Source organism: Merops nubicus, unplaced genomic scaffold (genome assembly GCF_000691845.1).
Source record: "Merops nubicus isolate BGI_N331 unplaced genomic scaffold, ASM69184v1 scaffold481, whole genome shotgun sequence".
Taxonomy (NCBI): Eukaryota; Metazoa; Chordata; class Aves; order Coraciiformes; family Meropidae; genus Merops; species Merops nubicus.
The window spans coordinates 13,465-38,385 of NW_008586042.1; the positions used below are offsets into that span (position 1 = coordinate 13,465).

Sequence of the window (24,921 nt, forward strand, 5' to 3'; positions counted from 1 at the left end):
TAAATATCTGTTATCTTCAAAGGCCTTTGTATGGGAATGCTTCTGAAGCCAAGAGGTCCTTGGCCACTTCAGAAGCCCAGAGTTAAAAACAGGTAGAGCCCAAGATATAAATTTGAAACCCTGATAGAGCCACATTTCACAAAAAAAGAAAAAAAAAAAACGTGGGTTACAAAGCCTGACAAATTTCAGAACCTTAAAAGTCTTATCAAGTGTGTTTGTCCTCCTGTGACATTCATGGAATCATTAAATGGTTTGGGTTGGAAGAGACTTTTAAAGGTCACCCAGTCCACTCCCCTTCATTCAGCTGTGGTTTGAATGGAAGACTTCATGCTGGTCCAAAGAGGACTACACCACACCCCAGGCTGATGGCAAATGCTGCAAGCTGTGGGGAAAACACTTCAGAGTAAATGAGATAGTAACAAAAGCTACATTTTGGGAACAGTTTCTTTTTTATCAGCTCTATTCTGCCTATGCTACTTTTGTAGTAACTGCAGATAACTCTGTGAGGTCTTCAGGAGTATCCACAGCAAATGAAGGTTAGAAGAATAAGACAGTCAACTTAAGTACCTCATCAGAGGTGGAAAAACCTTCTAGCATGGCTATCACAAGGCATGGCCAGGCTCATCTCAGAGCCACCATGTGGCACAAGGCGGCCTCCATGCTCCAGGACCCAAAGACACTGATGAGTCTTTAGATGTCTACAGCCATGCTTGTCTACAAGAGACAAAAATAAACAACTTACCCATGTCTTCTACTGACTGTTTGCCCAATATAGAATAATATTATCATTACCAGGCAGACAAAAAGCCATACTCCTCCCTCCACTCCCACATCACACACCAGAGATCCAAAGTGCCAGACAGCCAGAGGAGGAACAAGTCAATGCACTTACCCACTGCAAAGGCTGTGAAGAAGGGAGCAAGCTGGCTAAGGAACCATGCTGTGAGAGATGGAATCAGCCAGACAAGGAGTCCAATTATGTAGAGGTTATTCAGAGAAGGACTCATGATCTTGCTCTGCCATTCTGAACTCCACTTGCTACGCACAGTCAAGAAACCTTTCTGATAAGTGGAAGTACCACACAGCACATCCACTATATGGGCAAATCTCCCAACCCCACAGCAAGCAGAGTCAGCTCTTACAGAGGTGGGTTCTTGCCCCACCTCCAAGTTCATGTGGCAGGTGGGGGCACCTGGTGGTGATCTCCTCATCAGTTCCCACCCAAGGCTGGCCAGAGCCTGGGTGAAAACCAATCAGGAGGGGCTTTCTTGCTTGGTTGTGGACATCATCCATATGCCAACCCTCATTCAGGGCTGGGGGTTTCACACTTCTCCATGAAGCTGCTGGATGGACAGAGTTGTGCTGTTCCCTTCCTCAGGATGGGAGAAAAGCAAAGCCCATTTTCTGACCATGAAGAGGAGTGAGGAATGTCAGACTCCAGTCCTATGATCCTAAATGCCTTGTCACTAGAGATCCCGTGACCACTCATTTTAGCTGATCTTGTGTCCCAGGAGCCTCTGAAGTTGTCACTTTGACAGGCAGCCATGCCCACGGTGTCCTTGCCCATTTATCTGGCACGTAGCCCTGTGTAATTCCTTTCTGTACTCTCTGACTACTTTCAAAAACTGTTATGCCTCGGCTGCCTTAATCTCACACTTCAGATTCTATTTCTCATACAGACTACATAATTAACTCTTTTCTTCTTTCCCTCAAACCAATCCATCTACTTCCTAACACAATGCTGATTTTCCCTTTTTGGGAACAACTCCAGTGTGTGCTCAGAGAATAATTATGAGGTGGGTAAATCCTGGAAAGTTACTTTCCAAGGCAAGAGGGCAACACCACAGACAAAACCACAAACCTTAGAGGAGGGAAAAAAAAGCTGCTAAGAAAGTCTGTATAAAACACCATTGTGTTAATTAATTGTGAGCCTGCCCTATAAGCTGTAGCACAAGAGGCTGACAGAAGCAGAAGCAAAATCTGTATTTTTTTTCTTCCACTCACAAAAGTTCTCCAATAACTAATTCAAGTGTGATAAAACCATGTCTCCATTATTCATATCCCTGCATTGGTTCATGTGTGGTGTAAATTATTCTGTTTGTATTACATAAAGGAGGAAGGGGAGGATTGCAATTCTAACATGTACTAAAACACCTTTTTCCACAATCCTAATCCTGATCCCAGTTTCCAGGCCAAGTAGCCTGGTGGCAATGGATGGATAAAGGGAAGTGATGGGCTGGAATGGTCAGCTCAGTGCTCTCGAGCTATTTTCTTGGCTATAACTGGGCAAAAATGACTTCCCTCTTATTTCCCTTCTCCCTCCCAGGACAGAAGCAAAATTCATGAACATGACTGAGGCAAGAAGGAAAACTCAGTCACACCTTTTTCTTTTATCTTCTTGCAGTTGTGCAGGTGCCTTTATTCCCCCTAGGGTCAGGTTGCAACTTTCAGTCTAGGCCACAAAGGAGATGAAAAATTCTGCTTCAATTCACCCACAAGTTGTTGAACTGAAAAAGTAGAATAATATGCAGTGTGAAGCTCCCCTTGGAATGATTCCAATAGTCTGCTGCTTCAGCTCTCCATTCACTTTAAAAGCCCATCACACTCCCAGGAAGTCTGTTGTTGGATTAATATCAGTCTTTTCAGGTATTTTATGTCTAATGGCATTCTGCAGCTGAAACTGTCTTTGGGAAATTTCTACCCTACATTTACAGCATTTCCACTCACTTTTAGTTTGAGAAAAAAGGCTGAGGTACAATGGTTATTTTCATTCATTCTAAGACCATTAGAAGAAAAAAAATCTAAATCAGAGTATTTTAACCCTACAGTAAGAATCTGCAAGAAACTGTAATCCAGAAGACAACTATCTCTGGAGTCCCCAGTAATTACTGCCTTTTATTTTGTCACCTAATCACAGGTTATTTTATTGGGTTTCTATGGCAAGGTTTTGGTAATGTGGATACTACAGGGGTGGCTTCTGTGAGAAGCTGCTAGAGGCTTCCCCCATGCCCAACAGCACCAATGACAGCTGGCTCCTTGCTGCTGCTGGCCAAGCCCATCAGTGACTCTGGTACCAATTCTGGGGTAACAGGTTTAAGAAGGGGCAGAAGGTGCCACACAACAGCAGCTGGAGAGAGGAGTGAGGATATGGGAAGGAATCAACCCTGCATACACCAAAGTCAGTGAATAAAGAGGGGGAGGAGGTGCTGCAGGCCCTGAGCAGAGATTCCACTGCTGCCTGTGGTGAAGACTGGGGTGAGGCAGGTTGTCCTCCTGCAGCCCATGGAGGTCATGGTGGAGCAGATCTCTGCCTGCAGCCCATTAAGGACCTCACACCAGAGCAGGGGGATGCCCCAGGGAGGCTGTGACCCCATGGGAAGCCCACACAGGACCTGTGGACTCATGGAGAGAGGATCCCACACTGGAGCCAGTTTGCTGGCAGGACTTGTGACTCTGTGGGGGACCCACACTGGATCAGTCTGTTCCTGGAGGACTATACCTCATGGAAGGGACCCACACCAGGGCAGTTCATGAAGAACTGTAGCCCATGGGAAGGACCCACAGTGGAGAAATTCATGGACAACTGCCTCCCACAGGAGAGACCCCATGCTGGAGCAGAGGAAGAGTGTGGGTCCTTGCCCTGGGGAGGAAGAACAGCAGAGACAACGTGTGATGAACTGACCACAACCCCCAATCCCTATCTACCTGCACTACTGGGAGGGAGAAGGCAGAGAACATTGAGACTGAAGACTGAGATGAAGTAAGGGGTGGGGGAAAGGTGGTTTTGTTTAAGATTTGGATTTCCCCTTATCTGACTTTGACTTGATTGGTAATAATTTGATTTCCCCCAAGCCAAACCTGTTTTACCCTTGACAGTAATTGCAGAGTGATCCCTTCTGCTCCCTATCTCAGCCCACAAGCCTTTCATTGTATTTTCTCTCTCCTGTCCAGCCAAGAAGGGGAGTGATAGAGTGGCTTTGATGGGCATCTGATGTCCAGCCAGGGTCAACCCACCAAAGTTATATAATGGTGCATGTAAAATGAAGACCAGCTTAATGCCATTCACATAACTGGCAGTTATTCAGGCCCTTTGAAGTTCTCCCTGTCTTTCATTTTGCCTAGAAGAAAAAAATAAGTACCATCAGAGGACATCTACAACATATCTCTTCCTTCCAAACATCTTGCCCACTGCACAGAGATCCATGGTGCTTGTCTATACATTTGCCAATCAGCTCCTCAGCTAGAGTCTTTGTATCTCACCATCCCTCAGTGCTCCTCCTTGCACCAAAGCCACAAAGAGTCAAGGTGTTGGTAACTCCTAATGACCCTGTGATCCCTGATCTGGGACAGGGAAGACAGCAAAATGGACAGAGAAGTCAGCAACACAACCTGCATCAGGGGAACTCAAATGGGTTTTGAGAGGACACTTAAAAAAAAACAGATGTTGATATTAAACAGGAATTTCTGCTCAAATCAAGTTAAAAATTAAACATATTCTTGAAAACTTCAGTAGTGCTCTAGAACCCATAATTAAACACTTTTACTTATTTCTAAATTTATCCCAATGAGGTTCTCCCACCCCAATCAGAAATTTTTCTATCATTCATCTTTTACAATTTTTTTTTAAACAGTTTGTCATTCTGGTGGTTGAATGGATGTGTAAAAGGGCAGCTCAGCCTTTAACTTGTGGGAATTTAGAAGTGAACGTTGACAGGCAAGAATTTAAGATTTTTATTATTTCCTTGCATTTTGCCTTGTACAAAAATTCTGTAATACATTGCTACCTGTGAGAAATAATTTGGAGGCTGCAAAAATACACAAATAACCAAAGCTCTGGATGATTAGAAATGCAGTAACCATAATCAAGGCAAAGCTAAATAAGATAATCACAGATGATTCAAGTACTGTTAAGCAACTCCAGGAAATTAAGTGGTGAATTAAATGTGTCATGTGAATGGTAAATCTGTGTAATTTAATTTTAACATAAATTATTCCTTGAGCTTAATTCTTCATTTGTTGATTGTTTTTTTGGTGTGGGTTTTTTTGTTGTTGTTGGGGTTTTTGTTGTTGTTGGGTTTTGGTTTTTTTTTTTAATAAAATCATTATTCCAATAACCAATGTTGCTTAGTTGAAGCAAAATTTGGTACAAAGCTACTTCATCTTTCATGCTGTTCACTTGTACTGTGAATTCTGAGTCAATCTTTGTGTTAAATTTCATATAGTTCTGATGTTCTGGTCTTAACCTGGTCTTGTGAAAGCTCCTACCATGAACCTCCACATACAGGCAAACTTTTTTTGGACCACATTAATTTACTCCTTAAAGAACAGACTTACCACTGTTCACTAGTTTCCTTGGGAAAGAGAATTGAACATTTCTTACCTTTCCATTAAACTTAATTTTGTTAAGACAGAACAAGTTCACATGATCCCCCTATCTGACTTTTGTAATAAAGGCTATAAAAATCTCATCCTATGATTTTTATATCAGGATGACTGACATGAATTCCTCACTATTAACAACTCAATTTCAGCAAGTTCTTGTCACAACTATTTTCACAACCTTTCTGTTATGTTAATACAATAGTGGCACGAGATAGGAAAAGCAACATTTCCACATGCTTGGTGAAAAACTTACTCCATTGATAGTGCCTACATAGTATATTTAACTTGTGTTTTCTCACTTCATTCTAGCCCCAAAATGAGATGTGCACACTGTATGAAGAAGGGGCAGAGATTAACGACATTTTCCAAATTAAATGACACCATGAGTCACCTAATATCATTAGATATGGTGAGGCTGCACCTCAAGTAGTGTTAGCGTTCAGAACCTCACTCCAAGAACGACATTGAGGGGTTAGAGCGTGTCCAGAGAAGGGCAATGAAGCTGGTGAAGGGTCTAGAGCAAGAGTCTTATGAGGAGCACCTGAGGGACCTGGAGTTCTTTGACCTGGAGAAAAGGAGGCCCAGGGGAGACCTCACCCTCTACAGCTCCCTGAAAGGAGATTGTAGCAAGGTGGGGATCGGTCTCTTCTCTCAACTAACAAGCAATAGGCCAAGAGGAAACGGCCTCAAGTTGTGCCAGGGGACATCTAAATTGGACATTGGGAAAAATTTCTTCCCCAAAAGGGCTGTCAAGGCCCAGAACAGGCTGCCCAGGGTAGTGGTGGAGTCACCATCCTTGGAGGTACCCAAAAGACATGTGAATGTGGTGCTGAGGGACATGATTTTCTGGCAACTTGGCAGTGGTAAGTTAATGGTTTGACTTGATGATCTTAAAGTTCTCTTCCAACCAAAACAATTCCATGATTAGGCACTTGAATTTGTCAGGTATAAAACATATAACCCAGCCACAACACCGTATTTAGGTGGCTAGATTGCCTGCAAGCCTCAGGTCAATCCTTGGGCCATCTTCTCCTTTGTTCTTTGGGGTTATTTGGTCTAGTTGCGGGATCTCTAGCACCGTCCTCTCACCCCCAGAGTCACCAAGGAGGCAGTCCTGCAGATTTCAGAAAGACAGTTTGCACTTGCAAAGAGCAGCCTGGCCTTATTATGCATTTGCTTGGATTGAAGACTAAATCAAGAATGCTGCCATGAAGTTAATGAACAGCAGGTGCCAGTCAGCTACAGATCTTTTCAAAGGAAAACCTGCAAAATGAAAAAGATGCCCTCAAATCATCTGACTGCAGATAGACTAAGGGGATTTTAGGCCAGATGGCAACATACAGAGCAAGTAATCAGACAGCAGCCTTAGTAAAACTAAGGTATTTTGAGAAGCTTTGCTTGTTTTCATCCATCACTGATTTTCCTTTTCCCACAGGATGAATTAATTTGGAATTTAGTCTGTTTCTGCAGTGCAGAGGAACGTGTTGCTGCAGGAGGCACAAGCAGTGCTGATCACTAACTTCTATGGAACTCCATGGTTACTTAAGGAAGAAGTTCTCAGAGAGCCCATAATACTACTCAGCTGGAGTGGTAGATTGGTGAAGTAGTAAAATTTGGAAGAAAACTATTGTAAGTGCAACAAAAATCTGCCTCATCTGCAGCACAAGCAACACAAAACAGCAGTAGAGGGTCTCTGACAGCTAACCAGCAATATCCCTAATACCCCAAACAAACAGGGAGCCAAATGTACCTTTGCATAGAAATAGAAAAAATTTTTAAGGGATTCCTACTCTAAGTAAAAGAATTCCTGTAGAATAAAAATAATTTCCAGTGGGTTTCTGAATACCTCATGTTGTCACAGAATATTACCCTAAAACTGTGGATGTCATTAGCAAATCTCCATCTCATTTCCACGTATTTGCACATTTTAAGAGCAAGAATTGACATTTTGTATTCTAATTTTTTTTATTTTATTTTTAAAGAGTTTTCTAACTCCTTCAGAAAATAACAGGGAGAATTTGAAACAAGCTTCTGTCTTTGCCTTATTTATGGTTTTGCCAAGGCATTTGCATGATGAATAATGGGTTTAGACTACCAGCATCCTTTCTAAGCCCTTGAGCTACAGTCTGAGCATGCTCTGGAACTCCACCACAGAGCAACATTGAAAGAAGACAGATGTAAACACTCGTACTGTACCTGGTAGGAATTCCAGTGGCAAAGTTAGTAATAATCAATAGTTTTGTCAGCTTGAATCCCATTGCTCACTTCAATCTAGAGGTACTTTGCTGTATCTTTGTACCTAGCAATATCCTGCCACTGTCTTAAAGTTTCCCTGTCTGAAAACTATTTTAAATTAAAGCAGGTATTAGCCTGAAGGTACAGTTAAATGAAAATATCTGTAGAAAGATGCAGACACTGAGCAAGCATTGCTTCTAAAGTGTGCTTCCCTGTGGCCTGGCTTAGCAGAGAGGCAATGCCAGTCTAATAAAAGCTTGTCTTACCCATCAGCAAAAGTCTACTGCCAACATCCAAGTCAACAGCAATGAAGATGACACCTTTAAGCCTTGAAATCCTGTTGGTTGTGACTGGGGGGAGAAATACCCCCAACTGTCTTTATTCTCTGAGGGAGCAACCTCATCAGCACAGCTGGTAGCACAGCACAGGCCAGATGCCTTTTTGTCAGATCTGGTTTAGGACAAAAGTAAGATTGGGACTATTTTACTACCCTATGTTCCACTGTGGAGGCCTTCTTAGAGTCTTGAAGCCCAGTTCTTCAGGTTGTGTGGTGACCTCTGGGAAGTGCTACTTAACCACAAAGGGGCTAAAACAGTGTTTTAGAGCTTTACTTTCCAAACTGGCTTATCTTTAGCTCTCTGCCTTCACCCTTAGGGTCCTGCTATGCTTCCTCAAGCAGTCCTGCAGCAACGGTTTGAGATTTCATTCATTAGTGTTTGCAAAATACCTTGAAAGTCTCAGAGGGCAGATGCTACTGAATTCTAAATATCTGTTTAATTAGCTCTGTTCAGAAGTTATTTTACCCAGTCAAGCTGAAAGATCATAAATATCAGAAAGGTAAACTGCAGAACACAACAAAAATCAATTTGAAGATGGTTAAATACCTCCCTGTTTCTCTACCAAGATTTTTATCTCTTCCAAAGTGTCAGAGCCTCAAGGACACCCCTTCCCATGGCTGGAGTGTGGTTGGGGAGGACCTGCTGCAGGCAGTGATGACCTGGGATGAGGTCTGGGAGCAGCCTCTATGAGGCACCTCCATCAACTCTGTTAGTTCACCACATATTTCCTTCTTTATTATTAACCATATTCTTGCCATTAGATGCCTTTTTTTTTTTGCACAGTACTAACAACACTGGCACTTCCCTGGTTGTTATTAATTCAGCAAAGTTTTAAAGTATGTGCAATTCCAGGTGTCCAGCCTCCCTGGATCTTTGCTCTGGCTCTTCCCTGAGCATTAAACCTTTCATTATTCAGTCCAGTTATTTATTACCCTCTTTATAAATTCAATACAATCTTCTCACTGACATTTTCAGTGAAAGGTCATCCAAAATACACACGGTGTTGATTGTATCTCCTGCCTTCCCCTCTAAAGGTCCACCAGAGCTAATGTTGTACTTGTCATCTATTTACTCATCACATTGGGCAATAAGCCTTTGATCCCCCACTTCTCTGTATGCCAGGGCTGTCTCCCATGAGGCAGCTCTAGGGTGGCTTTCCTATTTTCCATTCCCTTCTAATTAAGCTGGACATGTTTTCAATATCCTCCACTCTAAATACAGTTCCAGTGTGTTGCTTAAAATGCCACAGCTCTGTTCAGTTATTAATTGTACACGACTGGAGTGCCAGGCACGTGGCCAACAAAACCAAGGGGCTGAATGAGGAGCTGGGAGACTAAATCCACTGTCACTTGTTGTGCCTAAAGTCCTTGCAGCTTCTAGTTTTCTGGAAGCTGAGCACCTCTGCTTTGGGCAGCGGAGGCACCAAGGGTCTGCAGGCTTCAGAAAACAGCTGAAAAAGAAGTCCAGTCAAAATGAACCAAAAAGACATTTCTCTGCTTGTTTCACCAGAGGGACCATCAGACTTTCCTAGAGCACACCAAAAAACAGCAAGCTACACACCAAATACCATGGCTTTCTTCACAAAGTTTCCTTCAGATATCCACCCCCAGATTCAGAGGCGACTGCACCGATGTCTGATGTCTGTTTTCATAGTGAAAACCTGAATATCTAGCAGCTTCACTGTGAGATGAAAGACCTGGACTTGATTCAAGGGCTTACCTCCTACCTCTTCATTTTTTATGCACTTTATGCAGGGACATGAACTGTCATTGGAACTGCACTTGAAATTCAAGTGATTCATCTTTCCTCTACCATTTGAAAGAAGGGCTTTTTAAGCACCTGTTTTACAAATGGTGATTACCAAGCAGGGCACTTAAACCCAGAAGGTGGCAAAGGTTTAATCTACCTTTTCCAACCGAGTTAAGCAGGTTCATTATGACCTGACTCTTCAGAGACCCCCAGTCAGAGCACTGACAGGTTCTCAGTCTGAGGAAGGTGAGAAGCATGCATTTGTTGGCACGTTGAGTTTCCATTAATGTTTAAAATATGGTTATTTTCCTTCCTAAGGAGGAGGGAGCTAGAGAACGACCATATCCTGAATTCCTACTCTATATCTTTGCAGGGAAAAGATGCTTCAGTAGAATGGGATTCAGCCATACTCTAACAAGAGTCTTGCACGCAGACTTTTGGTCAAGTTTCCAGCACTCACTGACTTTGTTTACCTGTAGCTTAATTTGGCACAAGTTGGTCTACCAAGACTTTTTTTAACACAGCCCAGTCCTCACAGGAGGAATCAAGTCCACTGGGAGAAAAAATACTTTTTGGAAAGAGCTGCTTTTGGTTTCAGTGATGGGTCTCTGAGCTGTCAACGTTGGCACTACTAATAATTCTGTTGCTATAGATGTAAAACAAAGCTAAAGTATAGGACCATAGGGCATGCTACCTTTTGAAAGGAATAATACCCTGGACAGATCCCCCTGACTTTGAAAAGCACAAGTAACCTCTCAAGCAGAAATAATAGAAAGGTCTGTGTAAGGTTATCCCAGCACTATGAACAACTGGGATGTAGAAATTCAAGGATTTAGGTCCTGACTCAAAACACATGCAAAGCTCACCAGAAAGCAGTTCAGAGCAAAGCTATGACAAGCAAAGGGCATAACATAAAGCTGATAGATATTCCTAGATTCACTTCTTCAGGGTGGGTGAAGCAGGCATGAAATTTCTGTGCAAGGTACAAAAGCAAATAAAAAGGGGCAACACCATTTATTGCTTGCCAAAGGTGCCTACGTCCTGGTAAAAACTGGCAAACTAGGGAGAAAAAACAATCCCATTTTCTTTAGGGGTTTTCCTTTAGTTTTGTTGCTGCTAATTAGGGCATGAATGCAACAGGGCATCAAAAACATTGATTTGGTGCCTTTGAAAATAATTTGGAACCAGTGTGATTCCAGATGGAAAAAAAAAAAAAATTAAACCACAGTTCTGATTCTCCTCTTGCTTTAATCAGGTACAAAGCCAGCATAGTTGAAAGGAGAGGAGTGATGGATCACCATCTGGAGGTGGAGGCACAACTGGCATTCCTACCACCCTACTCAAAGAAATAATGGGCTTCCAGGAGAAGTTTGTGCCTGAACTCGAGGTCCCTGATCCTTAGCCACCCAAAGTATGGCTGGGACACACTGCAAGGCCCTTCCAGCCTCTGTGGCCAGGCTGCCTTCCCATCAGAGGTGGGAGATGGAAGCTGTGTCCATCAGAGGAGGTCTGCTACAGAGCTGGGGCACAGCCAAGGCACATGCGTGGACCTGGAAACAGAAGCACTTCTAAACACCATATTTTGGGCATATTTTATACAGAGATTATACATTCCTATGATCAGTTGCAGAAAGTTCTTTTAGAGATCTTGAAACTTGCTAAGTTGTATTTCCATGCTGTAGTAAATGAAACTGTATTGTCACATACTTCTAAGGAAAGAACAAACTACAAAATGCAGCATCATCTGGCAGTGTGGAAATCTGGTTTTCACCTACATTTGGATTGTCATATGCTTATCTGGTCACCCTGGAGCCAGGAGGAACATAGAAGATCTAGGAAAACAACAGAAAGACAAGAGGGTATGAAAATGCCAGTGGAGATTAAATAGGCCACAATTCCTGGCTGGAAAAAGAGAAACTTTACAGGGGAACACAAGGGAAAAGGATAAAGAATGGCACTGGGAAAGTGAATGAGGACCAGTTATTTCTCTTCTTTAAAACCTAAGGACTTCTCAGCACTGAGGCAAACTTCAAGCAGATGTTTTATAAGAGAAAAAAAGAAGAGTCTTTTTTTCACAAAGCATATCTAAACTATGAAATTTACTGTAAGAAGATGTGACAGATGAGTATAAAGAGATCCAAATATAATTAAATTCCTTTAAGAAACATTGAGCACTATCTGTCACAGAACTGTAAATACAACCTCCTCATCAAGAAGTCCCCTAACCATAGCTTGCTGATGGTTATGGGGGTATTGCAGAGGATTATCAAGCACATGTCAAGACTTTATATAATTCCCCTAAACAACAGCTCTTTATTTTGATGGAGACACTTCACTCTCGGTGGTGAATACAGCCTGTCACACATTCTCAGGATTTTTTAGGCAAGCATCTTCTTCTGCTGACCACTTGCCCAATATAGGATGCTATTATTATTAACAGGCAGAGCAGCAGCCAAACTCCTCCCTCCTCTCCCACGTCACTCACCTGAGATCCAAAGTGCCAGACAACCAGAGGAGGAACCAGTCAATGCACTCACAGCACAGGATGGGCAGAAGGGAGTGAGCTGGCCAAGGAACCATGCTGTGGGAGATGGAACCAGCCAGATGATCAGTCCAATTATATAGTAGTTTTCCAGATAAAAATTCTTGATCCTGCTCTGCTACCCTAGGAACTCCACTTGCATAGGAAAAGTCAGGGAGCCCTTTCAAGAACCAGAACCCTCACACAGCACACCCACTGCACAAACACACCTTCCAGCTCAACTGCAAGCAGAATCTGGTCTTATATAATTGGCTTCTTGCCCCACCTCCAAGTTCATGTGGAAGGTAGGGGCACCTGGTGGTGTTCTCCTCATCAGTTCCCACCCAAGGTTGGCCAGACCCCGGGTGAAAACCAATCAGGAGGGTCTCTCCTGCCTGGGTGTGGACATCATCCACATGCCAACCCTCATTCAGGGCTGGGGGTTTAAACCCAGCATTCACAGCTCAAGAAGGAACTGTTCTAGGGATAGTGCTTAAGGACCATAAGAATTTAAATCTTCCTAGCCAGTGTGAGAGGTGCTAGGGGAACTTTCTGTACTGTCACACTGATTCACTACCATTTTCAAAAGCTCAGGATGTTGGAGGTTTTTTTCTTCAACTCCAGGTTTAGGCTGCTGCTATTTTGTTCACAGGTAGAGGAAATAGGTGAGAAACAAGCTTCAAATTGGAAAGCAGTGTAACAAATAACTGAATAACAAAGAGCAGAAAGCTTAGGAGAAAAGAAACTATGTGTCCTCACATACAGTTAGTTTGTTGATCTCATCTGTGATTATAATTTACATTTGGGAATAAGAACTCACACATGTAGGCATATACATAAGTACAGACACACTACTACATACCTCAGCTTCTCCTTTTCTGTCTTGTATGAAGAACAAGCTGGATCCAAGATGCACACAGCTCAGGTTGTAGTGCATGATAACATCAGAAAAGAGGGAGAGCATCTCACAGGGAGATAATCTACCACAGAGACTTATGCAGGCAGCTCCACCGTAGCCTGCCTGGCTTTCCATCCCTCACGTGGAGATCACCATTTCCACATCCACGTTCCCATATCTTCTTCACCCACCCTACCTAACAGGAAGGGCACTGTGCATGGAAACCAACACATCTGAAGATTGGCACCATCCACTGCAATCCTTGAACACAGCAGTTGTCACCACAAACTGGTTTTCCATGCAAGAGACTAAGCAGCAACAGAAGGAGGAGGCAAGAAAATCCCCAACAAGGCTTTGGAGATAAAACAGAGTCCCTTGAGATTTCAGAGAGCAGACTGTATGAGGGAGCTGTTTGCTTTCCCACTGTTTCTGCCCTCTTACAATTTGTGTGGGTAGCAAATTCCTGTGGTTTCTGCTCTTATTTTGCACAGGATTCCTGAAAACATGCAACTAAAGTCTCCAGAGAGCCACTCAGAGAAGGTTTTCTAAGAGGAAAAGCAAAAGCAATGGGATTTGGACACTGGTTGCATGGAGATTGCAGGTCTGTATGTCATAGAGCTGAAGCAGCCATCCCTCCTAGCCCAGCCCCAGACACAGCAGTATTCAGAGCCCTTTGTGATAGACTCGGGCCCATTTGGGAAACAGGACCATAAAGCCCAGGATTATTAAAAAAACCCTCTTTGCTCCATTTAGTTATGACTGGTTTGTGTTCTAGAAGACACTAAGGCTCTTGGAAAGCTGGTAATTTCCTGGTGCCTTATTGTGGCCTTGGCTTGGAGAAAAGGTTCAGGTTTTTGTAATGCTACTGTAAGAGCATGCTGGGTATGGGATTATCCCAGACCTTGCCTACCTTCAGCCACTCTTCTCCCTGCTCTTATTAATCTACTGAAAATGAAGGTGAGCTTATACAAGTTGACCTTACCTGCAAGAGGAGTGAGTTCATCTTTTGCTGACTACATGGCCCAGCACAAAAGACAAGGCCATTAGCAGTAAACATATAGGCCAGACTTTATCATCCCATTCCAAAGAATACAGAAAGGATATGATGTGACTAACAGGAGGAATAAATAAATCAATGTATCATGGTGCATAATGTAGCAGAGGAAGGGATAAGCTGAACTAGAAACCAAGCCAACAGTCCAACTCCAACCACATGGAAATCACTATAGTTATTGTCAGAGACAAGCATGATTACAAACATAACCCTCTTTCTGTCCTGGTCTCAAGTGCCTGTTGCTGCAAACTCTACTTGCCATGGACAGTTGGGAGCCCTCCCAGTAACAGGAAACCCTACATAGTGAATCTACTACATAAGTAAACTTCCTTACCCACTATAAGCAGAACCAGCTTTTCTATTACTGACTTTAAAGGCAGGGCATCTGGTGGTAATTTCCTAATTGGTTTTCATCCAGGGTTGGCCAAACCCTGAGAGAAAACTAAGAGGAAGGTCTCTCCTGCCTAGTTGTGGGTATCATCCATATGTCAACCTTGATTCAGGGCTTGGGGTTCAGACCCCAGCACTTCAGTTCAGAATAATTTCCTGTTAAAAAGTTTGGAGTAGCGGCACACAAGTTAGAAGCAGTGAAGTGTTCAGACATCAAAGCAGCATTGGGCAGTAGAAGTTGGATTGGGAGCTCTGGGACAGAAATAGTGTGATTTGAGCTTCTTTCCAATGACTGATACCAAGCCCTAAATGACTGGCAGTGTAAGCAAGAGTAGTATCCTTAGCTTGGGGACATGGTGCAACGACAGCCTAGCAGCTGTTTTATTCGTGATTGCCCTTTGACAGCAAATTTCATACTTGCACCATGCTTGCTTGTCCCAGTTTATCAGAATACTTAGAGTTCTCCAGGCTCTGGTAGAAGTGAAAGCATGCTAAATGTTTTTATTCTGCAGCTAAACAGGAGAAACAGATTAAAACATGTCTTGGCCTTACAGAGATGGGTCTTTTAGAAGCATTCCTGTAGTGTAAACAGCATATTTTGCAGGAATTGTTCTAGCCTGTTCTTGAAAACACTTTCATTTCCCCCTACACTGTTTTAGCTCCCCATCTGTAAAGCTTATAGCAAAGTTGTGATGCTGACACCTAGAACACAGGTATGGATGGAAATATATTAGTCTGTAACTCTCTTTCAGAATTTATTTCTTAATAAGCATCCATTTAAGTTGAGAAATGACAGCTTGTAATGCAATACTCCCTCTTTGTATAATCTCTAAGGTTAGCAGACACGTTTGTGAAGAATAGCCAACAATATTGGGTTTTCCAGCAATCCAGTTTAATAGTTTCTTCATTTGTCTGTCTTTATACATCAAATAAACTTCCAACAAAAAGAAGTAATGTACAATTCAAGAAAACACCCAACGCTGCTACAGTTTTGGCTTCCTCTTTGTTGATTTACAATTTACAAGACTGTTTTGTTTGCAATACTCAGAGAGGATTTAATGATTTATTTACAACATCAGCTAGTGCCTCTCACTATGCAATGGAACTGTCTCCTTTTGCTGTTTACATTCACAGCAGCAGAAGCCCACTCTGAGGTGCCATTTGTGGATGGGGTTAAGAGGTGGACTGAAAAAAGGCAAGGTTCTCACTCCTGACCACAAACACACCTCTGAAATCCTGTTTTTAGATATCTCTGACATCCTTTCAGCTAAAGGAAGATCAAAGCACCTAGTGCACTGATGTAACCATTATATTTACAGTCACCATAATAAGGTGTCTCCACTGAGGGTACCATTCCTACTCATGTCAGAGGGAGAGATGTGTGAGCTGGAGGCAGTACAGATTTTAAGGTGCAGCAGACAAAAGACATAACTCTGGTGCTAAAGATGCACCCTACTCATCCTGCCAGAGACCTCCAAAGCTAATGAAGACACAAAGCATGCTGCCTTCCTAAATATGTAGAGGAGAATCTTTTACAATTCTCCTTACATAAGAGATTAAATTAGAGGAGAAAAAACTCCAGTTTTGTCATAACATGCAAACTGTTTCATAGAATCACAGAGGAACCTGGGTTGGGAGAGACCTGTGGATGGTATCTATTCCTAATCATTTAAGGTAGGGCCAACTTCAGAGTTAGCTTTCAACTTAGAGCAGATTGTTCAGAGCTGTGTCCGGTCAAGTTCTGAATATCCCCAAGAATGGAAATTGCACCACTGCTGGGCACCTGTTCCCACATTTTACCATGATTATGGTAAAAATATTTTCCTAACATCCACCCTGAAGGAATAACCTAAGGCCCATTGAATCAGTCATAATCCTTCTATTGACAACAGCAGTTTTTGAGCATCCCTAAACCAAGTATACCACAAGTTACTCTTTCATGTTTTGCAGAAGAAACCATTCATTTTTCCAAGCTATTTTCTGATATCTAGTCAGTAGGGTACCCGTGCTTGAAATATTTCATAGCTTATATCTCACTGCAAGATATAAACCATGCACTAGCATCCAGAAATCAATGCCACAGTTGCTCTTCCTTCATCTGTACTAAATCCAGTGTTTTTCCCATTACACAGCTGCTGCAGAACAGCATCTTTATGAGGGCATGACTAGGTGAAAATTACACCAAAGGCATGAGGGTTTCCCTTTCATTTGGGGAGCAAAAGTCTCTGTTATAGCTACACATGCCTGAGGTTTGGAAATCCCTGTGTTCCCATTGCCTGCTGTGCCTGTGGAGCAAACTGGGTTTGCCTCTCCCAGTTGAAAGATGCCATCTACAGTACAGCTTCCTCCAGTATCAAGAGCTACTCCTGGATGAAATGCTTTATAAAGACACCCACTCACCCAGACTTTCCATGCCCACAAGTCATTCCATGACTATCTGGAGGCAGTGTACCCTTTGCTCCCCTAGCCCTGGGGAATAAAGTAAACACACAAACTAGAATCAGCTCAGTCTTCATATTTAGCCTTAAAATTCCCCATGGTGCATCTTAATCCACCATGATAAGGACACATATAGTCAGATATGGCAAAATACTGTATCCAACCTGGAAAGTCTCCTGGAAACACTGTCCTCTTACACAATACTTATTTCATGACAGTATCAGTCATGTCTGGAATACACGACTGCTGATATGTGCATATGTATCAGTCATAACTGTTGAGCAAGGTATGTGAACCCTGATGACTGGAGGTGCTGATCTCATTTTATGTTTTCAGAAGGAAATAGCAAAAAACTTGTTAACTGTGGGCATCAAAATAAGCCATGCTGTATCTAGAGAGACAAAGAGCAGCAAGAGAAACACACTGGGAGGCTGATAGGTTTGTTTGCATGGCAGGTCACACTCATTGCATTTAGGAGAAAGAAAAATAAGGCTTTCCCTGTGGAATCCTCTTACAAGGTTGGGTCTTCAGTAGAGAAAATGAGATTGAAAATATTACTTCTCCCCACAATACAGATGAACTGAGTAGCTCCTGCCACAAGTGTGAGAGAGGGGTATGGAGAGGAAGAAAGGTAAAAATCACATATGAAAAAAACGGTCTCTGATTGCTGCAGAAATCACACCAGCTAGAGAAGGACATTCCATGGGCATGTCTGCAGATATTAGAAGATGTGGCCAGAAGCTGCATTTCCATTCTCTTCCCTGGTTTCGTTTTGTTTTGTTAATACTTGTTAGACAACCCACAGACCACTCTCAGGCTACAGCAGCAAATGATCTCTTTGAAAGTCTTCCTCATTTCCTGGCTGCGAAAGGCGTAGATCAGGGGATCGATCACCGAGTTGCACATGATGAGAATGAGGTACATGTTGAAGTGAGACATGAAGCAAACACAGTAGAGGTTTTGAGGGCAGGAAATCATCAGGATGAGGTGCAGGAAGAATGGAGCCCAGCAAACAATGAAGATGCCCAGAAGCATAGTGAGGGTAATGGCTCCTTTCATGCTGGTTTTTTGGCGGACAGAGTTGTACCCAGGCAAAGCAGCGATTTTCTTCACATGAGTACGAGCCAGGAGGAACATGTGGATGTACAGTGAGACCATGAGGAACAACATGGTAAAAAACATAGTGATGAGGCAAATGATCACGTACGTTGACTCATAGTACAGGATGAAGATGATGCCACAGCCTGTGCAGAAGGTCCAGATGCATGCAATGATAAGCCCTGATCTTTTCACTGTCATGATGTTGTGGTAACGCAGGGCGTAGAAGATGGTGATATACCTGTCTACTGCTATAGCCAGCAAACTGCACATGGAAGCCACCACAGAGATGCAGATCATCGAATCAAAGACATTGTCTATATGACGGACAAAGGCATCTTCCATGATTATGTGTCTGTTGTTTATTAAGTATATCGTTATGGTCTCCCAAGCATTAGAGACACTAACCAGCATGTCAGCCACTGCTAAACTGCAGACAAAAAAATACATGGGTGAATGCAAGTTCTTGTTCTTCACTATTGCACATATAACTAGGATATTTTCAAGGAGGCTTACAATGCCCAGAGTTAGGAACACCTCAGCTGCAATGACCACTTGCTCACACGGCGAGGACTTGCTCTTGACAGTAGGCACAGTAAAGTTGGTACCAAAGGCACTCAGGTTTAGTTCAGAAACATAGAGTTGAGAGGACATGTTCATCTCTGGAAGCAAACACGTTTTGTTCTTTCTGAAGGGCTTGCCAACAAGCACAGTAAATGCATTTTCCAACAGGCAAAAGACCCTGCCAAAAAAAACATAGCATGACAAGAACAGGCAGAAGTTGACAAAACAAATATCACCCATCTCTGCTTAATCTGGCTCGTACACATCCTGCCTTTTCCACACCATATTCCTCCACCGATCCTAAATTAACCTCCAGTTGGCTCAGAGTTTTTCTGTCTATCCATACTGGGAAATTAAACCCACAAACTAATGAAGACATTCATGCACTCCACATTTATAGTTTTGTTTATTCTATTTGGTCCCCTAGAAGCGAACACAATGTCCTGGAAATTCTGCTGAACAGCAAACAGGTTTCAAAGTCTCATTTCTCAGGCCCCAGAAATGCAGAAGAATACAGTATTAGGAACTTCAGTACAATATAGAGAAGTTTGAATTATTGCCACAGTTAAGGATTGAATGTTTTCAGTTAAAGATTTCAATGCTTTCCTGACCTTTGTACTTCTGCAGTTCACATGAACTGTTATAAACAGCTTATCTGTGCAGTATTAACATGCATTAAGAGCATATTAAACCTCTAACCAAGGCGAATCCATACATTTCAGGACACACTTAGAGAATTGGCATGGGTGCAAATCTGTCATAAAAATAAGTTTTCTATTCCAGATGGTGAGTATTTCATTTAATGCTTTTTAGGTAAGGACAATATTCAGGGCAAATTGTAAGCCATCGGATTCTTAACAAGGGGAAAACTTAAAGCTGATTGTCGGTGACTTGTTGCAAATAAAATTAAAAGCATATGAGGCTAAATCACTTTCAGTTTTTAAAAGTAACCTTTCATTTTCAATCAAGAATTTACTGTACCTGTTTTCCAGAGCTGCTCCTTCAGCTGCTTTTTCTCTTCATCGCCTGCAACCTTTCCTTCAGAGAGCAGAAGTTTCAGCCCCACTCCTCACCCCACATCTGGGGCTGGGGACTCCTTGGTGGGAATAGATGACAAAAATAGAGGAAAAGGAATGAGTAAATCCATAGAGTCAAGGCTGACCACATATAAATTACGTACTGTGCAACTGCCTTTTTATAGACTCCAAGCAATAATGACTTCAGTACTCAAACCGTGGCTCCTCCTCCCCTTCTTTGCCCCTCTGAAGTTCTCTTTCAGAGATTTGCCAGCAAAGGCTTGAGGTTTTACCACCATCTAGTGGTCTTCTCTTGTCTTTCTATCCGAACGAGGGTTCTGATCTAAAATGCATGATGAGCTTTTCATAATATGAACAGGGAAAGTGCACCAGGCATGCTCCTTTCCAAAAAGAGTTCTTTTTTGTATTCTCTGCTGCTGCTAGCACACACTGACAAGAAGTTCATACTGCAATACTCCAAAAGAGGTGAGAGCAGAAAACTGCTGTTGAAGTGGAAGGCTCAGCAATGTTATGAACATTTGTCTTACGTTCAGAGTTGTAATCTTGCAAGGCTAAGAATGGTGCTGTTACAAAACTCAGGGAGCATGCAGAGGAGCCCATCACACCACCAAGAGAAGGTGTAACTCAAGCAATTTCTGTGGAAATATAGAACAAATAGTTCTGTTCTGATCCCCACTAGAAGAGAGGTTTCACTGCAGACATGGGAGGAGCTCAGAGGGCACGGTGCCAGCAGCCAAGGCTTCCCAAGAGGGATGTGAATTCCCCCAGGGCTCACAGGGTCCAAGAGCTGCTGAACTCAGTGCTCAGTACTGCAGTGGCTGAAGACCCTCTACAGGTCGAGCCATCAGGCCATTGGTTCTCATCCTGAGCCTCACTCAAAAGGTGGCAAAACCAGCAGAGGTCTTCTCCTCAGCAAAGGGGCTCTGCCTCTGCATGCGAGGCACACGCCTGCCTGACACTGCCAAATGCCCTTTATGTTATCCACTAACCAGCCAGTCACAAACCACCCAGGATTTGAGGCTAACTTGAGATAAAAAGTCTCTGCTTCTCCAAATCACCACCTTTCCCCAAATTAGGGGGTTGGGGGTGGGTTTTGTGGTATATAACAGCTTCAAATTATTATTTTGACCCTTTTTTCCTTAAAGAATCTCCAACAAACACAAACTTCATTGCTGTATCCTGTGCCAATTTTACATTTTCAGTGTTCAGATAGAGTTTATTTTTATAATGCAACTAAATGCACATTTCTAATTGTTATATTCCACAGAAGTTTCCTCTATTGTTACTACAAGCCTCACTCTAGGGAGGCTGAAAGACTTGGGCATTATATGAAATGTTCTTAGGTACAGATAGTCCCTGCAGCAAAGGAAACAGTGAAAAGCATTTTTAGTCATCCGAGTAAAATGGCTTCTCTAGTATGATGCCCTTATGGTCTGGAGATGAACTTTGCATGTCCCTTCTCCCTGCTGCCAGAAAGGGAACCTAGATTTTCACAGACTAGGGGTAGCAAACTGTGCTCCAGAGCAGCTGTTAGATGGGAGCAGGTGATGCCAGCTAGTGAACAGCAACACCCCCTGCTGGATCTCACCTCTCTGGGTGCCAAATCTGAGCTCACAGTTCTTTACTATGCCCGAAAGAAAAGCACATAGGATGCCCACCTGCAGTTCACTTTATGTAAAAGCATGGGTTTGTTCTCCTAGGCTATCTTTAATTAACTTACCTTAGTTATCTCTGGTTATCTTTTGCATAGTTTTTGATTTCCCCCTTGCAGACCCCAGAAATCACACATGTAGAAATAAAATCTTACTTCTTTCAGTATTCTTATATCTACCCAGAACAGTGCAGGCATTCTGCTCTTTCCACTTCAAATTATTTCCCTCCCAGCATCCTATTTTTTTTATTACACTCTCTTTTTACATTCTGTTCATGCTCCCATTTACAAGTTCCTCTGCATGTTCAAGTTAATAAAGTTCTTTGCAGCCCAGCTTAGCTGCCTTTACAAAAGTTCTCACTGTACCTGTTAGGACTCAGTAGACCAGCTGATTACCAGAATAAATCACACCTCAGACCCAATGGTTTGGCTGTTATTCCTTTGAGCAACGTCAGGTCTCTCACATATAAATTATGAACCAGTCTTTGGATTCTTCTTCTGCAAGCCAGACAATGTGGGAGTAAACCATGGTACAGGTGTCTGTGCTAAACAAAGAAACTCCTTAAAGCTTGCAGAAAAATTACCTGTCTGGAAGCTGTGGGGGGGTGATATAGATGCAGTTTATGTTAGTGAATGAAAGAAAAAAATACTTTTTTTTAAATAAAAAAGAGTTTTATCATTAGGCTCTGGGGAGACCTTAGCAAGGCCTCTCACTGCTGCAGGAGTATTGGACAAGATGACCATGAAATGTCCCTTCCAGCCCCAAACAGTCAATAATCTCTTTCTGCACCAAGCAGCTGTAAGCATTGCAGTTTGGCAAGCAAGTCACTGAAGGGACACCTGAGTAGCTCTGGGTGGAGGCATACTGGTGATATGGAAATAGATCTCCTGAGGTCCTTGGTCCTCTCAAGGGATGCTAAAATGTATCTTCAGGAGAAGGTGGTTTGTTCTGTACTTTGTGAAAGAAGTGATTCATGTACTTCTGGTGTAAAAATGCTAATTGCTTTAAGTCCTTATTCCACTAAACTCACCGAGAGTTTGCTTTGGGCTTCAGGAAAAAAAAAAGGTCAAAAGTGCCCCAGAAAGACAGTGAACATAAGAAAGAAGTTCTCCAGCAGAGAAAGAGACATCAGGGCCTATTTTGGTTCCATGCCATGTCTTTCTGTCTCACTGTTGTGAACCCAGGAGTGAGAGAGCTGCTCCAGCCACATGGCCATCAGTGCCCAGAGTGGAAGCCATGGCAGCATCAAAGATAGTAACATCCATCCCTGCCTGCCACCAGCCACCACATCAAAGCTCTCCTTCACCTAACACATCCACTGGGACAGGAGAGGCCATGACAACGACCCTGAACACAGGCCAAGTCCCATCATGTCAAAACCAGCAGAGAATTGCATGCTGTCTTCATGAGCAAGGTGCTGATTTTAGCAATGGATGCACAGATGAGGCCAACGGTAGGATGTGCCCCAGAAGAAGTTTCTGTAGGAGGAGCTTGTTACACGCAGGTACATCCTGGTATTAATCTGTGCTAATCTTAACAGGTTCAAAGAAGAGTTTTACTGACACTAACACAAATCTACAAACCTTGTCTAGTGCTAATGCAGTGAAGCAATTTAATTCCAGTGTCCTTCTGCAGCTATTTTTATCTATTTGATGAAAATACCTTTGTCCTTCATAATGTAGCTTTGGGTTTGTGCTCTTGGCCTATTTACAAAAAATCTGTTCTGTTTGCTCCTTGACTACACTGTCATTAGAGTAGCAGTTGAGAGCCACAGAGAATCCTCTCAGACTGCTCTGAGAGATAACCCACGGAGCAGCAAAAGTGAAGATTGTGGTCTTCTCTGCATTTCAGTCACATAATAAATGTTCCCTAACTTCTCAGGCTGAGGAAATTATGTCTTTTAATCTCTGTGCTGAGCAGCTTTGGCTGAGCTCCATCAAGGTCCCCACTGTTATCTCCTCTGAGTTACCATCTAGTTAGCCTTTAATAAAGACAGGCAATTAATCAAGATAAAAAATACAAGGAATCGGTACTTCCTGTCCTTAAATAAAAAAGCTGAAGTGATGATAGACCCTTTGTAGTTCAGTTCCCTCCCCTGACAAGGGGACAAACCCTAAAAGTTAAACTTTGCAGCAAGCTGTGATACAGTGAACGTTCTTCTACATCATGGCTCTAATCTTCAAATCAACAGCTGAATTTCCAGGAAGAATCACAGAAAAGAAAGACTGAAAAAAGACATCAAAGTACCACGTAAACCATGCTCTGTCAAAGGGAGGTTCAGCTAGACTTAGTATGACTGTGCCAGCACTTCTGGCCATCATCCCTTTTGTCTGAGTCCTTCAAAGTGGTTTGAGATCAAATCTGTCCACTCTCAGTTAGCATCTATCAGTGGTGCTCCTCACGTCAGAGGAGGAAGCTGAGAAAGATGCAATACAGCATAAAAGGCATTTTAAAAAGGCATCCTAATAACCTAGATCAGGTGACGTCTTAAGTAGCTCCTTAAACTATAAAAGGGCAGTAAGAAGTTTAGTAACCACCATTTTACGTGCCTTCCAGTAGTGAATCATCCCCTAACATTGTTAGAGCCTGGGTCAGGAGTGCAGACCTGGTGAATCATGCAGAAGCGCCAGCTGCAGACTCCACAAAGCACAGATGACCCATGAAAGACCATAGAAACTTTCTGACAGAAAGGAGGGAGATGCAATTCAGTAATGGACAGACTAGGCTAAAGAAAAAAAAATAAAAACACTTGGAAGGTTCTTATTGGATGCTGCTTTCTACAAGAGAAAGGAAAGTATTTCTTGCTGGGCCACAGCAATGATTTAATATGTCTTCATCCGTTAGTATAATTACCAAAAGTAAGTGATTAAAAATGCTACTTTAATTACATATTGTAAGACATTGTCATACTGCTTGCAAAAATCAAATATGGAAAGACAAACATTAAGAGCACATTGCTCATTTGTTTCATGAAACACTTGTGCACAAGAATATCTTTGTTATATATCTAAAATGCTGCTAATTTCTTGCTTAATTCAGCTCCTCAGGGAGAGTTCAACGTCCAAATGTTTTAACTTTGTTAGAGTGACCACTGTCAGTTCAGTGAAAGCTGATGGATAACCCCCAAACTCCAATCAACTGTATTTAACACCGAACAGAAAAGCCCTAGCTACTACATGGAATGGAATGGTTCAGTTGGAAGGGACCTGCAGTGGTCACCTAGTCCAGCTGCCAGTTCATACTCACAGTTCCCCATTTTCCCAATCCAGCCTGTGACACCAGTGCCAGGCACACATGAGCTGCCCAGTGGACCTTTCAGTGACCCATTCACCAGTAGGTGTTCACAAGCCAATCGTCCTGCTGTGGGCACTATTGCAGGTGTGCTCCAGCATCTCTTCCTAGCAAGAACCAACTATCTACACTCTTCTTGACAGGACCTAAGAAGTAACCCAGCCTAAGACCCATTATGTTTCAGTTTGGACCAGCATGGGGTTCTCAAATTTTAGTAGGCTGCCCTGTGATGGCAGCCTACCAACTATTTCCCTTGGTTCAAGGAACAGAGTT

The 24,921-nt window shown here is 42.7% G+C and overlaps 1 protein-coding gene across 1 annotated transcript; it reads right to left on the reverse strand.

Annotated features, from left to right (window-relative positions):
* Positions 1–17,786: 17,786 nt before the first annotated feature.
* Positions 17,787–19,824, reverse strand: MC5R (melanocortin 5 receptor). Its single transcript, XM_008948508.1, has 2 exons — positions 19,650–19,824; positions 17,787–18,846 (listed from the first exon to the last, which is right to left on the reverse strand). The coding sequence occupies exon 2, from the start codon at positions 18,762–18,764 to the stop codon at positions 17,787–17,789; it is 978 nt and encodes a 325-aa protein (XP_008946756.1). The 5' UTR covers positions 18,765–18,846; positions 19,650–19,824.
* Positions 19,825–24,921: the final 5,097 nt, after the last annotated feature.

What these genes read in the sequence shown, in the direction of transcription:
- MC5R (XM_008948508.1), bottom strand. Translation starts at nt 18,764, where the DNA reads ATGAACATGTCCTCTCAACTCTATGTTTCTGAACTAAACCTGAGTGCC.